The following is a 16,441-nucleotide window of genomic DNA, read 5'->3' as shown; positions in this document are numbered from 1 at the left end:
CAATAAGGAAGTCAGCGCAGGTGTGCCATAGTGAGAGTGCTGCTGATTTACATGTTTGTAAATGATCTTGTTGGCAAAACCCCAGTGAGTCTAAAAACTCATCGTTTTACATTGTGCGCTGACAAATACTTAGTAAGCGATTGTCCAATTACTTTTGGGCCCTTAAAATTTGTGCACGCTGTTAAAATGCACGTGATTCAGTTGCAGTGGTGCTTTACTATAATATCCATTGTTGTTTTAAAATGAATGTGCTGAAGCACAGAGCCTACAAGTAGTTGAGTATTGTCTGTATATACAATACTTGCATGTTTATATATTAACTTGTTTGTGCATCTTTATTGTAGCCACGTAAATTCAAACCTAATGTTTAAGGGGTGGGATATGTGGACGTGAGGCTTTGTAATCTGGATGTCCTGTCAACCCTTGAGGTCAACAAAGTTATTAACATCCATAGTTTCTAAAGTAGCAGACGTGAGGAGGATACAAGAGAACATCATAGGTAATTTCTTGTTCTTTAGAGACGGCTCCACTAGCAAGGCAGTCATCAAAACTTTGGCTCAAGTGACTTTTGAGAAGTCACTTGATCTTATGCATCATAATGCACAAGTGAAAGATCAAGCCAGTGAGATGCTATCAGATTTCTCCTCTGCAAGGGCTGTTCAAGAGCCGGCATACAGCAGCGATAAAACGGCTGCTTATCATTATTATTAATGTAGTTGTAACCTGTTTGCTTATCTGTTCACTAGGTTGAATGACACAGTGCTGCTGGGAAATCACCACATGGAGCATGACGGCTTTTCAGATAAATCGGAGCGCGAAGCTCACGACGACTGGGACGGTGCAGCCAATGAGAACGGTGGAAGACTGACGGAGGAGAGCGATGCGGACCAATCAGATGAGCTGTCCCCCGGGCCACAGGCCACAGCCTATGTAGAGCAGAGCACAGAGGAGATGGCTGAGGTGAGGCTGATTGTTATGTTTGCCTTGCAGTTCTGTTCGCCATCCTGATTACTTTTCTAATCTTACTTACGCACAACTACCTGCCTTCTGTGCATGTTCCTTTAGGCTGGCGAGGCATCCCAGGTGGAGACTGTATCAGAGGAGAACAAGGGCCTGATCTGGAGCTTGCTGAAGCAGCTGCGGCCAGGCATGGACCTGTCTAAGGTGGTGCTTCCAACCTTTATCCTGGAGCCGCGCTCCTTCCTGGACAAGCTGTCTGACTACTACTATCATGCAGATCTGCTCTCACAGTCAGTAAATCTTAGTGATTTCACTTAAGAACATACAGGGTGTATCACAAAGAATCACCTGATTTCAAAGTGCTTTAATTCTGCAGCTGTTCAACTATAATGATCAAAACACATACTGTTAGAACAAGCATGAGTTTCATGCAGGTAGGTAGCATAACAGCCGCAGTGGCTGCAGGTAGCATAACAGCCGCAGTGGCTGCAGGTAGCATAACTGCCGCAGTGGCTGCAGGTAGCATAACAGCCGCAGTGGCTGCAGGTAGCATAACTGCCGCAGTGGCTGCAGGTAGCATAACTGCCGCAGTGGCTGCAGGTAGCATAACTGCCGCAGTGGCTGCAGGTAGCATAACCGCCGCAGTGGCTGCAGGTAGCATAACCGCCGCAGTGGCTGCAGGTAGCATAACCGCCGCAGTGGCTGCAGGTAGCATAACCGCCGCAGTCGCTGCAGGTAGCATAACCGCCGCAGTCGCTGCAGGTAGCATAACAGCCGCAGTGGCTGCAGGTAGCATAACTGCCGCAGTGGCTGCAGGTAGCATAACAGCCGCAGTGGCTGCAGGTAGCATAACTGCCGCAGTGGCTGCAGGTAGCATAACTGCCGCAGTCGCTGCAGGTAGCATAACAGCCGCAGTGGCTGCAGTCATTCCAGACATGCTTGCAAAAGTATGGGCCGAGTTTGACTATAGTACAGACACGTGCCTTGAATCTAGAGGAAGACACATTGAACACCAAGTTTTGTGGTGCTTTATTATAATACCCATTGTACACATAATGCAAAGTGGTGTGTTTGCTTTATATTTAGCCATGTATTTTAAAATTTACTGCACTCTTCTGTTTCCATTACTTACAAAAAATATAGTCTTTTGAAATCAGGTGATTCTTTTTGATTCTCTGTTTTGTTTCGCAGTTATAGATTGTATGCATGTCTTGTTTATTTTTTTTTCTTTTTGTTTCTTCACTACAGAGCCTCACTGGAAGAGAGTGCATATGGTCGGATCAAGCAGGTGCTGAGGTGGTACTTATCAGGTTTTTACAAGAAGCCCAAGGTAAGCTACGTTCACTCCAAAACAAGCTTATATAGTTCTGTTATCACATTAGCTGTACTGTATGACAAACCTGATTACAAGATGCACATCCATTCAGTGCCTGTTAGAGACTACAGTGACATCCTGTTTTTAGAAGTAACGTGAAAGCTTTTCAGTGCATCACTACTATTAAATAAAATGCACCATGAATCAGAGCAGAATCACTAAAAACTTAAAGCTTCAACTATTTAGTGTTTCCTAAATTTTTAAAGTCTGAATGGACACTCATCAGTCCTTTTTTTTATTCAGTGATAGATTTGCACAGCCCATCAACCTCTATCATGTGGCTTTACCAGTACCACTGGAAGATTTTCTAAGTGTTAGCAGTTTTCAGTTTTGTGGGCGCACCATCATCTAACAGGACATTCAGTAACGCTTTATTTCTTGGCTGCTTGACAAATGTCTCTGTTCAGGGTCCATTTGTGCTGTAAAAATGTCAGGACGCACTTCCCACTGGTTAGAAATTTATTTCCTCTGTGGCAGCAGAGCTTCTGGGAATCTGAGCCAGCAGATAATGTGTGTCGATTAATCTGGCATTGCTCAGCACATTTTCAGCTGACTACTTTTGTGAAACTGTAGACTGATAAATTCTTGAGAAGCTCTCATCATAAGGCTACCAAACAAAAACTTTGCTCCGCTGCTGGAGTAATTGCATAACATCTATAGAACTGTCTGTTGTAGCTCTCTGGATAAGTGGCGCTGCACTCCATAATATTGCTTATTATGCTAAGTTATTACTTAAGAATTGTGCTCAACAGTAGCATAACAAAAAATTAAAGTAGCTTGATGTTTAATCTGGGAAATAAAGCTTCTTTGTTTTGGATGATGCTTAAAGTGACACTAACATTTCTCTGTGTGTCTGCATTTACAGGGTCTGAAAAAACCTTACAATCCAATCCTGGGGGAGACATTTCGCTGCTGCTGGCTCCATCCAGAGACCAACAGCTGCACTTTCTACATAGCTGAACAGGTTAAATCAGACTCGTAGATAAGTGGCGAACCAGAACTGGACATGACCTCATGTCTCGTGTGAAATATCTTGCACAAACATACTGAGCAAACACCTATGAAATGCAGCAAGTGTAAAATTAATAAGTGCCAGAGGCAATGTTCCCTCTAATTTTTCATGTGTCTGAGCGAACAAACTCCCTGAGCGACCCTTGGACCACTGTGAGCGACAGCAGACGTGTGCACTGTGGTCACGCCAGCATCGAATCCATTCAAGTTACATGGTTTATTAAAATAATCAAATTACAGCATTTACATTTATGTTAGACTACTTTTAATTAACTGCTTTAGCCCACTTACAATGAAAATTAAAAGAAAATCTTGTTCATGACCTGTGTAGCATGTTAACACTATTGGAAGTAAAAATAACTTGAACTCCAATTTTGAAAACACAACTAAAGCTCTGACTTGTATTATGAGTCTGTGGTCTGGGAGAGAGTCCTGTAACTCTGTCTGCAAAATACAGTAAATAATGCCCAATGTTGGGCAATTAATTATATAGTTACTTCTTCAAAAAAGTAACTGAGTTATGCAAACAACAAAGTTTTTTGCAGCTGTTTACCTAAAGATGCAGCCAAGGTGTTTTTTTTTAAACAAACATTTCAAACTATTTACAGAACAATCAGCTGTTCTGCATCAAATTTGATGCCACACAAATTATTTGTGTCACTCCAAAAATAATTTCTGTCACTATGAGATGAAGGAGAACAACAGCCTGATACCTGCAGGCTTGACAACAGGAGATGTATCACTGCTGTAACACCTGTAACATTCAGCAGTCGCCTCATTGTTCTGACACACACAACAAAACTATTGACTACACTACACACTAACTACACAAGATTTGCGCTAAATGTCGCAAATCTCTCACATCTCAAAACACCGCCGTCACTCCTAAAACTTCCCCCTCCCTAAACCACTAACAACTGTCACTCACTGACTAACACTGCAAAACAAAGTTTTAATTGTAATTTCAATTCAGGTTAGATTACTTTTTGTGCGCAACGCAGATTTTCTGTGTGCAGAGACCGTGCCAGCAGTGCGCAATTGCGCAGTTTAGAGGGAACATTGGCCAGAGAGTGTCTGACAGTTTTTGCCTTGCTCTGCTGCTCAGATTTCATTTTCTCTCTCTGTCCTCTGCCAGGTGTCGCACCATCCACCCATCTCTGCCTTTTATGTCTGCAATAGGAAGGATGGATTTTCTATTAGCGGAAGCATCCTGGCCAAGTCCAAATTCTATGGTACAGTCAATATTTCACAATCTAATTCATTTGTCTCAGCCAGATGATCGGTACGGATTCAGTACATGTGTACGGTTATAAAAAGGCATGCAAGGACAGCGTCACAATGAAGCCCAGTCTATGAGAAGCATTGTTAACCACATATTTCTCTGTTTTCCTGCTTTTGTAGGTAACTCTCTTTCAGCTATTCTAGATGGCAAAGCCCGGCTGCTGTTCTTGAGCAGGGATGAGGAGTATGTCATCACCATGCCCTATGCTCACTGCAAAGGTAATAAATATGCATTACTTTCTACTCCACTAATTGTTCCATGTCCTTGTTGGTATGTTAGTATGAGCAGTATCTTTCCATAATCTTCTTAATACCGCAACATCTCTTTGGAAATAAGTAACATGTTTTCAGTGCCAAAAATTATTATTATAAAGGGTAGAGATGGCACGATATCACTTTTTTATGTCCGATACTGATATGAATCCGATATAGTGTGTTAATCAATAAAACGGTTTTTTAATATCTTGCTGCATTTTGTATAAGTTCATACTCAAGTTTAAATAAACAACAACACTAAAGCTATTCTGTTATACCTGTATGTAAAAAATACACTGCACCCAAAATATTTCATAGTTCAGCAATACTGATCAATCTAATAAACTTAAACCTGCTCCATCCTCTCTATTCTGGGATTTTAAAGAGTACTTAGCAGAAATATTAAGCAACCTAACTAATAGGGTTGCAAACTCCCAGCAAAAAAAAAAATAGGGAACCACCCCCCACCCTCTGCCTCATGATGCTTAATCGACGTAATCAACTTTGATTTGATGCAGTGTGAAAAAAAAAAAAAATGCACAGAAAGAAATTATTTTTCAAGAATAATTAAATAGATTCAACATCTTTCTTCAACAGAATTGCAGACTGCACAGATGGTACCTTCCCAAAGGAAAAAGTAGTATAGCTTACTAGGGTATATTAGACTTAACAGTTACTATATACAGTAATGGACTTCTATACATTTTAGATCAGATTAAAACTTTGGGTGTAAGATTCAGATAATTAATTATTAAAAGCTAGACATTTTAAATGAGAATAAGAAAGAAAAGTATGTCTTTGTGCCCCCTTTTCCCTGTTCATGCCCTATCGGCCCCCCTGGCTAAACTTTGCTAGATCCGCCCCTGCACAGTTACCAGCCGTCAGCTACGTAGAAAAAGATCCTGGTGTAGAAAGTAATATTAAATAAATTCTAACAACAGCTTATCAAGCTTAATAGTGCTGCTGTTGTTCATCTGCTGGTTTCCTCTTTCTGGTGAGAAGTGGGCCAAAAACAAAGAAGAGAGACGATCAGCTGATCATTAAGCAGTTTCATGATTGAAGTAACAACAGGAAAGGAAGGGGAGAAAGAGGCAGTCGCTCCATATATCGGTTGTTAAGCTTAACGTGGGAATGCTTTAACATTTACAAACATTCAGAGATGAACTTACACACTTGCTTTACTTCTCTCTGGGATCACTTCCTCGGACATGAAATGCCAGATTGGTAGCGAGGCTACAAATACACACAGTCGCTCTATCACGTGAGCACACAGCTCCCACGTGCTACGTTTATGAGCCGAGTTACGCCGTGTAGCAAGTTTTGTGAGGTGCTTTTTTGATATTTAATGGATCGGATTACATTTTTTATTTCTCTCCGATATCCGATCCAGTAATTTACGTCAGTATCGGACCGATACGTAATATCAGATCGGTCCATCTCTAGTAAAGGGTCCAGCTATTTATTGATAATTTAAATTAAGAACACCTTCACAAACCTTGAGTCATCCAAGTGCATGGTTAGAATATGTTCGGTACTTATGGTGCGATTATAATTATAAGCAGTTAAATCAAAGAAGATATGAGATGTTAGTAATTTATAGTTTTGCAGTAAACACAGATACTGGATCATCTCCAGTTTTTCAAGGCTCAACTTTGTCTACAGATCAGTTGGGATAGTGTGAATGAGTGAGCACTGGAGGATATTAGTGGATCTGTAATGTGCAGGGCATCTAATAAGTCGGGTTTCAGAAGTGGAATTCACAAATAAATGATCTGTATTGTCTGAAAATGATACTTTTTGTTGCTTCTGATGTTTGTTCTGCTGAACCACGCTGATTGTAGCCAATTCTGTTTGAGCTCCTCATTCTCACAATATAATTTACCAATCATTGCAACAGCACACACATGACAGGAGGCTAGAACACAAGCTCATCTACCGTGTTTACAATGAAATCTGACCAAACTGACACAATCTGTGTGGGCTGTAAATATTACAGCCATCTGTTCTGGCCAATATGTCTGATGTACTGGAAATCAAATGAAGCTCTGCTTCACTGTGAGCACAAACTCTAATATGGCAGACAGTCAGATTTCGAGACGGATGATGGGTGAGATATATGAATCAAGGCAGGTTTAAGTTTTTTATTTTGTGTCTGCTTCAGGATTTTTAAAATTGTTTCCTTCATCTCGTCTCCCAGGAATGCACTCACTGCAGTTGCCTACATGATAAACTCTACCAATAATTTATGAATTTCCTTCTGCTGAACTTGTTGTCTGATGCTGCAATATTGTCTCTCTCTCGTAGGGATTCTGTACGGCACTATGACACTAGAGCTGGGAGGGAAAGTTACCATCGAGTGTGAGAAAACCAAATGCGTAGCAGAGCTGGAGTTTAAACTGAAGGTATATTTTCAGAAAAAAGAAATGAAACATTTGTTTAACTGGTTGTTTATCTAGTCAACTGTTTGCACTACAGCTGTTTTAGTAAAGGTATTGCATTTTCATTCTGTTCACTTCAGCCTTTTCTTGGAGGTTCTGGTTCTGTAAATCAGATCAATGGAAAGATCTTTGCCGGAGAGGAAGTACTGGCCACTGTTGATGGACACTGGGTAAGAACCTTAATCCTCTTGATCTCGTATGCAGTCTAAGGAGCTTGAATACATCTTTGAGCATCATTTGCTACCACACACACCACTCTTTAGCAATTAGTAATACTCTGTAGTACAAAATAGATAATCATAGATTTAGGAGCAGCCGGAAGGTGCATAAAGTAAAGGATCTCCTCTGTATTGCTCTCACAGTGGCTTTGAGCATCAAAAAGCAAAAGTAAAGAAATTCAGTATTGTTATTTTGTTTTCTAGATGACTTTTTGGGAATAGGAATCCCAAAATTTGGGAAGCTAAAAATTAATCGCTATTTTTTTAAATATTTTTTTTATATTTTTTTTATGTCAAAATAATCTGAGAAAAGTTCTGATTTCCAGAAAGGGAAGATTTTAGCTTGGTAGTTTCCAGGTTGGATTGAAAATAAGGGCAATGTATTTTTATGTAGAGTCTTACGGATGGTTGTGGTCAATTAACTTTAAAAAAACGTTAAAAGCGCTAAACTTTTGTTCAGGACAACGAGGTATTTATTCACGAGAAGCGCTCAGGCCAGCAGGAGATTTTGTGGAACCCAAGTCCAGAAATTCGCAGCGGTCGCCTCAAGAGACAAGTGGTCCAGTTAGACCAGCAGGGAGAATTTGAGTCCGAAAGGTAAAGCACAAAGATCATCTGTGTTAATTCTTAATTTGAGTGTTATTGAGTAAACAAATGCAAAACATTTGTGCTAGCATGATAACTGATAACTGTAATAGTGGCTTCCATTTAACATGTGTCAGTGACCCAATGCTCAGAAGCTTTAACTGCAGACGTTATTAGATATCCAGACCAGGTTGTGGCTGGGATGTCATTATATCTCATTATACACAATTGCTTTTGACTTTTTAGTGACAATTCATTGGCCAGTGTGTTTTCCCCATTTGCATCTGATTGTAATATGCTCGTGGCAGACTGTGGCGGCATGTGACCAGTGCTATCATGGATAGGGACCAAGTGCGTGCCACCCAGGAGAAGTTTGTATTGGAGGAAGCTCAGCGGAGAGACACCAGAGAGAGAGGAGACAAACCCTGGGTTCCACAGCTTTTCCATCCGCACTCTGTCACCTCTGAGTGGACCTACAAGCACATGGAGTATGAGCACACTCTCTGTCTCACACAAACATACTAGGGCCTTTTTTATTCAGGTTATAAGTGTAGTAAAAGGTGACCTGTGAAGGAAGGGGTCAGAAATGGTGTGAGAATAAATAGTGATGTGCCACAATACATGTCACTTGAAATAGTCAGGTGCTGAAAGCTGAGATAAGCTGGCTTTAGTTTGTGCCAATATAACAAACAGTTATATTATATATGTAACGGAGCGAAGGTGATTTTATTTCCACAGTGTTTTTTTAAAGGAGGGAAACCTTCCTCCAAACGGACAGAGCAGTGGAGCCGCCAAGGGAAAGCACACAAATTAAAAACTGTATAAATATAATTTATTATATTTAAATAGTTAAAAATGTAAAATGAATTAAAACAACCCTGGCCAGGGGACAACACAATAAAAATCAATAAAACACAACACTAAAAGTCCAGTGGCGTCCGCCACGGTATAAAAAAATCCAGTGAAGCGGTGCAGAAGGGAAACCCGGCGGCGTCCTCGCCTTCTTCTCCGCGTTCTGCGCCCCGGTGCGCTAAAGAAGGGAGGCAGCGGCAATCACTACTCTTTTAGGCAGCTTTCATTCATTAAAAGGGGACAAGTCAAAAGACTTACCCCGGGTGGGCAGAGCTCTTAACTCTGCCCGCCGCTTCTTTATAACCGCCAATCGGCACCAGCCTGTCCAGCCTTGTGTCACTGAGCACTCTCTGTAAATTACCACTCCCTTTCCTCTCAGGTGTGTCAAATTAGTAAAAACTGGAAAAGGGCGGAGTCTCTCCAGGACAAATTGACAGATGCAGCCAAAACATGCAGTATAAATAAAACACTCCACAAGATATAACCAAAACATGCATTTTAAAAAATAAATAAGCACATTTCACATTAAAACACAGCAAAGCAGAACAACAGCCGTCCTTCCCTGGATGACATATATAATGAGAGTAAGAGTATTATGAGGTATATAATACAGGACACCAGTAGTGAAACTGGTACAGGGGTTATTGGTCAGTCACAGGTTGTTGCTAATTACTGTAATAAACTTTACAACAGGAAAAAAATCAAATGAGTCACTGTGATCTAGCTCACCATATCTCAGACACGACGCAGTACTGCAGTTTATGGTTTATTCATAGTATTTATAGTCCTTTGGTTGTTGTTTCGCAAATGCTTTCATGCACGCTCATGCATATCTCCTTTTGTGGTATCAGCAAGTGGGGACAAGCAAACAAGGATGTGAGGAAGTTTAAATTCCACTGGTTTATTTTTACAGCACGCGGCCGTGGGAACCTGAGCGCTGTTTTGTTCAGTTTGAGAAGGATGGCGTGATTCAGACGCAGGAGAAAAGCCAGAGACAACACAACGGACTCTCCTACAGCCACAGCTGGGCCAGTCAACAGAAGGTTAAACTGAAATATTTACTGATGAGCCTTTCACTGACATTTTATCAGAATGATCTCTGAGCTTCTTTCTTCATATTAATACTTTGTTGCTGCAATGTCACTGACATAAGCCCCTTATTTTTAGCCACTTGATATTCATTGCAGTTTACCCAGATAGCCAGTGTTGTGTCAGCGTGCAGTATGCTGGGAATTTTCCGAATTGAAGTTTGTTGCACTTCTCCTCTCAGGCTGAGGTTAACGGGAAGCATAGGAAGGCGAGCAGTCAGCCGTCGAGCTGCAGCCAGAACACTGAGAGCAGCAGCACTACGCCGGAACCCACACACGAGTCCTCGGACAATGAAGGTGAGGTGTATGTGACCCCCTCCCCAAAATAAAATAGTTAAATAAATCTAACCTTCTGGTGTCTTATCATTGGTCTCTTGTCTGTTATGTACCTAGGCTATTCTAATCAGTGTGCCCGGTGCAGTAAAGAGATAAAGGACATCGCCATGTTAGAAGCTTCCATCACATCTATAAAGAAGACACAGCAGGATATCCAGAGGTGAGAGTAAACCAACTACTATTTGGACTGATTGGGACCTGATGAAATTTTTTACCTGATTTTTCTTTCTGAGAGAAATGAGATCCACATATGAGGACATTCATTTTAAATGTTGATAGAACAGTGGCAGTATAATGTCCTCGTAAGTGGATATCAGGCCCTTGTAGAGCAAAATTTTGTATTTTGGTCTAAATAACCCAAATTGTGATGTCCACATATGTGGAGGCCAGGTCCTAGGAGGTTAAGGTGTCGTGGATAAATATAACAAAATAAAACCGTTACCAAAAAAAGAAGATTTATTCATAACACACGGGAAAAGACCCAGGGAAACAAACCATAAATTTCACAGAGAGAGCCTCAAATCCCGTGGCCTTGTACCAAACACCAGTCCGTGGCCTGGAGGTTGGGGACCACTGGCATATAGGACAATGGGGAGAGAGCAGGGCAGTGACATAAAGCAAAGAGCCTGGGGTAGACTGGAACCTGGGCCCCTGCATTAGCCTCTTTGCATAAGGGACACCATATGCCAAGACCATGTTAATCCAGAGCCAGTGCTCTCTGAAACGATGTGATGCGAGACTTAAGGCAACAGAGCTCATAGCAGTGATTAAGAATAGGTGAGCTGCCTTAAATAAACACAAAAGCGATGTATAAGATAAAAAAAATGTTAACAAAAACCGCTGAATACAGCGAGACCATCCAAGGAGCTCAGGAAGTGATGAAACAATTCATGTTCGGAGGAAGCTGTAACTCATCAGAAGCACACGTGCATCTGAAGCCGCTGCAGAACTGTTTGCACAGTAAATTGAAAGGTTCACGTAAATGCACACAATACAACGCAGCTGACTGGCAGTAATGTGTCGGGAGCAAGCTGCTGTTCTGGAAAACATTAATGTGTTGCTTGGCAACAGTCTAGTCCCAGTCCAGCTGTGTAACTATTTGTGTTAATGGAGTCTAATATTTGCTTTAATAAACTATTTTTAATGTTTCACTTCTTAGTGTTATCTAATGAATCCCACGTACAGAACTGTTCCTTTCCACCTACTCCAATCAAACATTATCAGCTTATGATGATAATATTATGTTTTCTGTTTTTTTATATTGATTTTTACAGTAAAATGCAAACATACACAAGAAATTCTTAAAATAAGAAAGAACACAGAGTGGTAGAAGTTATGTTTTACTGGTGGTGTTTATTTCTAATGCGACGACGACTTTAAACATTACAGCTTAAGTGAAATTAATTTTAACTTACTAAACTTCCTTTAGTAGTTGCAATTCCTGCAGTATAAAAGAGACCGCAGCATATTAGAACCGGGGATTAAGAACAGTTCCACATGTTCTCCATCACTAAATGAGTACATGCAAATTACCATGGTGATTTAGCCAGGAAAAGAGAGCCACTTTTATGACACAGAAACTGAGATTTTATGCTTGCTAACCATTAGTTTTGTTTCGTGATACACCTCTCTGGAGCACTCGTGTAGCTGTTTATGTAGTGACAGATGTAGTGATGATTCAGGCACAACAAATAGCTGTAAACATAGTTGGCTGTGATATAGTTTATAGTTTTTTAAGGCCCTTAAAACGTATGCAGGATGTGACTAGAGCGACTTGGGTGTTCCTAAAGTATTTAGAAACTAAACCACAGTTAAGCAAATGTTTAAGAAAAAAATCATTAAATGAATATGTATTATTTCCGACTTCAGTCACCCTGGGACATCTTGAGGAATGTTGGCTGGGATTCATGTTGTTTTTATGAATTCCTGTTGAAATTCGTTCAAACTGTTGTTGATCCTGATCCTTGTCTTTCTACAGGAACCTGGTGGCTCTGAGTCGTCAGATGGCTCGTCAGAGGACAACAGACGACAGCGTGTCGCTGACGGGCCGTCAGTGTCTCATCCTCTGCGTTCTGCTCCTCTCCCAGCTCCTCCTCAACTACGTCTTCACCTGAGCCAGCTCCTCGACGAAGGAGTTTCCCACTGGCACTGATCTGGCATCAGAGCCCTCTGAAAAGCACAAACTCTAATTAACAGAGGAGGGCAGGGACTTCAGATCAGTGCTGGGAGGGCAACTTTGTCTCTTTCTTTTCACTTCAAGGAGCCTGGACCTTACAGCAATAAACACAGCCACCGCCTGTCAGTCATCAGCAGAGAGAAACGGCACCCCCTAGTGTAGCCAGACTGAAAGAGCACCGGCACCCAAGCACTTTGGACAGGAGAGGAGGAATGAAGGACGAGCACGGTTCAGAAGATTTCAAATAAAGGAAGAAATGTATGACTGAGAATAGTCTGAGAATGATTTAGTAAGAACAAATGACAGAGAGGATGTTTCACCATTCCTTAGTGTCTTTTATATTCCCCTGCAATACTGTTTATCTGTGAGTGTGCCTGTACACGTGTTGTCTGTACCTACAATAGGCCCTTTGGGCACAGGCAGATCACCACTTGGACTACTTCTTCCCTAACACTCCAGATTTTTGGGCCTTAATGCTGAAGCCAAAATAAGAAAAAAACAAAAAACGAAACAAAAAAACCAACCAGAAGAAATACAAATGAAGAAGGAAACTCTTCTCACAGTGCAATTGTGTGTTTTGTATCGGTGTACACTAAAATGCACTCCGTCTCGTCTTTTATTGATGATGCATTTACCAAAACAGTATTTATAATCCGAAAGGACAAAGAGTACTTGTTTACAGGCAGCACTGCTTCTGTTTGTAGGAAGGAGAATTGGAACGAGGCAGGGCTGAGAGCCAAACTGAGTGTCTTTATGTTTGTGTGCCTGTAGTGCGGTAACTGAAGGGATGATAGGACAGCACCTATTGGTCTAGACCATGACACTAGTGTGTACAATCAGTTACATGAAGAAGCATGCAGAGGATGAAACAGAGGGAGTAAAGACAGAGAGAGAGGAAAACATAATTAATACTTTGGCCTAATAGAAGGGGTTTGTGTGTGCATCTCGGTCTTCAACATGTTCAAGTGTCTGTTTTAGATGTAAACGCTTAGTAATGAGTTGTTCTTTTTTTTTAAATCTTTTAATCAGTTTGTATATATTTGTCTGTCTATTTCAAAAAGAGATTTCAGAATGTATTTATTGCGTGATTAACTTTGGCTTTCCTAATCTAAATCAGCTTGGACGACAGAGACCAGGGGTGACAATCGATCTCCCGGGGCTTGTGTAGGTTTGTCATTTTGTATATGTATTTGTGTGAGTGCATGTATGTGCGTGTGTTCGTGTGATGGAGCACACAAGAGCGAGGACGCCTGTATGGCCACGCTAAACCAAGCCATGTCTGATGTTGATTTTTTACTGGTATATTAGTCCTTGAATTTGAGCCTCATCACCAGTACCAATCGGCACAGCAGGAGATGACAGACAAGCAGAAGAAGGTAGTCGACTCTTTGAATGCTGTTATTTAAACATTAATTTGTTTTTCTTTTCATTACTATCCTCTTTTCTACACTGCTGCCATGTTGTGGGATTCTACATGCCAGATTTCTCTTTGTCATATGGAACAATGTGATGAAAACATGATGATTGCCTGTTTTCATTCATACCTGTTGACTACTGTAGCACTACAGTAAAATGTTTTAACCCTGCCTCTGCTTCTACCTCGTTAATATTTAAAATCATATCCAGTGTTGCAAAAATAGTTTTATTTGCAATTCTCCAACTAGAGGGCGATGTTGATGTAGGTAAATAAATTTCAACTGGGACTGTATCGCAAAGCAACTTCCTTTTATGTAACTAGGCTGAGCTGTCAGCCTGATTTAGCTTTTACATGCTAATCTTTTAAATGACTGCGGACTGTGTGAGCGCAGCTCCTTTAATTTGTTACTCTAAAGCATATTTAAAATGGTCAAAGGAGCTTGCAAAGAAAAGCGTCTGGACTTCTTTAAGTTACTTGAAGATGTTTCACCTCTCATCCGAGAAGCTTCTTCAGTTCTAAGGTCAAATGGTGGGGAGTCCCAGATATAAACCTAGTGGGAGTTTCCCCCCACAGAGGGACAAATGGACCCCCTTATGATCCTCTAATCGCCTGAGCCAAGGTGTGAAACTGGGTGTGGGTCCCAATCAGCCAGAGTTTCGGGTGAGCTCATTGTGAAACCTGGCCCCACCTTATCATGCGAATTCCTGAGGTCAGATGGCCCAGGGTGTGAGTGGGCATTAAGGCGTCTGGGGAGGGAACTCAAAACTGGATTATAGATGGCAGAGAGACTTCAAGTAACTTAAAGAAGTCCAGACGCTTTTCTTTGCAAGCTCCTTTGACTACGATGACCTGGATGACTGAGAACCTTCACAGACATATTTAAAATGATGCATCTCACCGCAAATCAAAACCAAGGTCTCAGTTTCACCTTTAAGAGATTCTTTGCTTCATTGTGTTTGGGAGGGGTACCAAAAACTTTGGGTCGCATCTGTGATACTAACTATGTTCAGGCCTGAGCTCAGGCCTGAGAGTACAACTTGACGAAGTAGAAGTCTTCAGCTAGAAACCACATGTATTTATATCTCTGCCACACTGAAGTCAGTTACTCTCTCCAGTGAGGGTACCTGAATTGTTTGGGGTTCAAGAGGCAGGATTATTAAGCACAATTACTTATTTAAAGGAAACTACGTTTGTTAAAATAGTATGAAAATACTAATACTGCTGTTGTGGTTACTGCTCAGAAATTAGTTTGATTTATTCCGTTTGAATTCACTGCACATAATGCCAATTTAAAAACAAGTCTCAGTTGCTGGACAAAACAATTTGGTGTGCCTCAATGTGAAATAAACTTTTTGTCAATGATAATAATTAAATTCATTTGAAAATCCCCTTGTTTGATAAGCCGACATCTAATTGTGCTGTTATAGCCATTATATTCCATATAGTACAATTAAAAAAATTATGTCCTAATGAATTTCAAACTTTGATAATTTATTTTTCATTGTAGATTATTTGCTTCTTTTTTTTTTACACATACATGGAGCTTTTGGGGAATCGGTGTATTGTTTAAACCTTAGTGGACACTTATTTGGTGAGACATATCTATATCTATACCTTGATATAGATATATCTATATAATTAGTCTCAGGATGTTTTACCAATAGTAATTACTAAACTCTGGGTGCCCCTCCCTAAGCCTGGCTCTGCCAGAGGTTTCTTCCTGTTAAAAGGGAGTTTTACTTTCCCACTGTAGCCTGTAGTGCTTGCTAATACATGGTCTTCAAATTGTTGTGGTTGCTGTTTGTTTTTGATATAATAATTTAAAAAAAAAGAAGATAGTAAGGTCTGTAGTCTAGAATAAAAAGTGGCTCCATCCATCCGGCTGGGTCTCCCCAGCCACCTCCTCCAGCTTGTCCACGGGAACACCAAGGCGTTCCCAGCCCAGCCAAGAGACCATGGCCTCAGATTCGGAGGTTCTGATTCTCCTTTCTCCTCTTCCAACTCTCTGTGAACCATTCCAAAGTGAGCTGGAGGCCATCACCTGATGAAGCCAAGATTTCGCAGACCAGGGGGCCTCTGCTAAGCGTTCCCAGCACACCCTCACTATTAGTTTTGGCATGCCAGGTCTTTCCGGTGTCCTCCTCCGCCCTCTCATCCACCGGGAGAAACACAAACAAACAAGCAGCAAGCCGAGGGGATACCAAGACACCCACCCCAGCCTGCCGCTTCTCACCAGGGTCAACTCCAGACTGAGGCAGAGTCCAGCCCCTCTCCAGGGGACTGGTTCCAGAGCCTAAGCCTAATGTTGAGGTGAGCCCAACTATATCTAGCCGATACCTCTCAACCTCACGCACTAACTCAGGCTCCTTTCCCACCAGAGCGGTGACATTTCATGTCCCAATTGCCAGTCTTGATAGCCGGGAATCAGTACTGCCTACCACCTGGCTGC

The 16,441-nt window shown here is 41.3% G+C and overlaps 2 protein-coding genes across 4 annotated transcripts in view; both read left to right on the top strand.

Moving 5' to 3' along the window:
* The window catches only part of osbpl5 (oxysterol binding protein-like 5), a 51,588-nt gene extending 37,427 nt beyond the window's left edge, over window positions 1–14,161 (top strand). For all 3 annotated transcript variants that reach the window (XM_085166562.1, XM_085166561.1, XM_085166563.1), the window contains 14 exons: window positions 747–960; window positions 1,066–1,250; window positions 2,209–2,290; window positions 3,201–3,299; window positions 4,482–4,578; window positions 4,748–4,846; window positions 7,187–7,284; window positions 7,401–7,490; window positions 7,999–8,135; window positions 8,432–8,611; window positions 9,889–10,018; window positions 10,246–10,360; window positions 10,457–10,559; window positions 12,378–14,161. In XM_085166562.1, coding sequence (XP_085022688.1) covers window positions 747–960; window positions 1,066–1,250; window positions 2,209–2,290; window positions 3,201–3,299; window positions 4,482–4,578; window positions 4,748–4,846; window positions 7,187–7,284; window positions 7,401–7,490; window positions 7,999–8,135; window positions 8,432–8,611; window positions 9,889–10,018; window positions 10,246–10,360; window positions 10,457–10,559; window positions 12,378–12,513 — 1,765 coding nt within the window. In that variant the 3' untranslated portion in view covers window positions 12,514–14,161. The remainder of the gene's footprint in view (window positions 1–746; window positions 961–1,065; window positions 1,251–2,208; window positions 2,291–3,200; window positions 3,300–4,481; window positions 4,579–4,747; window positions 4,847–7,186; window positions 7,285–7,400; window positions 7,491–7,998; window positions 8,136–8,431; window positions 8,612–9,888; window positions 10,019–10,245; window positions 10,361–10,456; window positions 10,560–12,377) is intronic.
* LOC146515811 (uncharacterized) lies at window positions 1,257–2,202 on the top strand. Its single transcript, XM_085166606.1, has one exon. The coding sequence runs from the start codon at window positions 1,350–1,352 to the stop codon at window positions 2,109–2,111; it is 762 nt and encodes a 253-aa protein (XP_085022732.1). The 5' UTR covers window positions 1,257–1,349; the 3' UTR covers window positions 2,112–2,202.
* Window positions 14,162–16,441: the final 2,280 nt, after the last annotated feature.

Source organism: Neolamprologus multifasciatus, chromosome 7 (genome assembly GCF_963576455.1).
Source record: "Neolamprologus multifasciatus chromosome 7, fNeoMul1.2, whole genome shotgun sequence".
NCBI lineage: Eukaryota > Metazoa > Chordata > Actinopteri > Cichliformes > Cichlidae > Neolamprologus > Neolamprologus multifasciatus.
The sequence above is the reverse complement of the archived record's forward strand: the minus strand, read 5'-3'. Positions and strand labels throughout refer to the sequence as shown.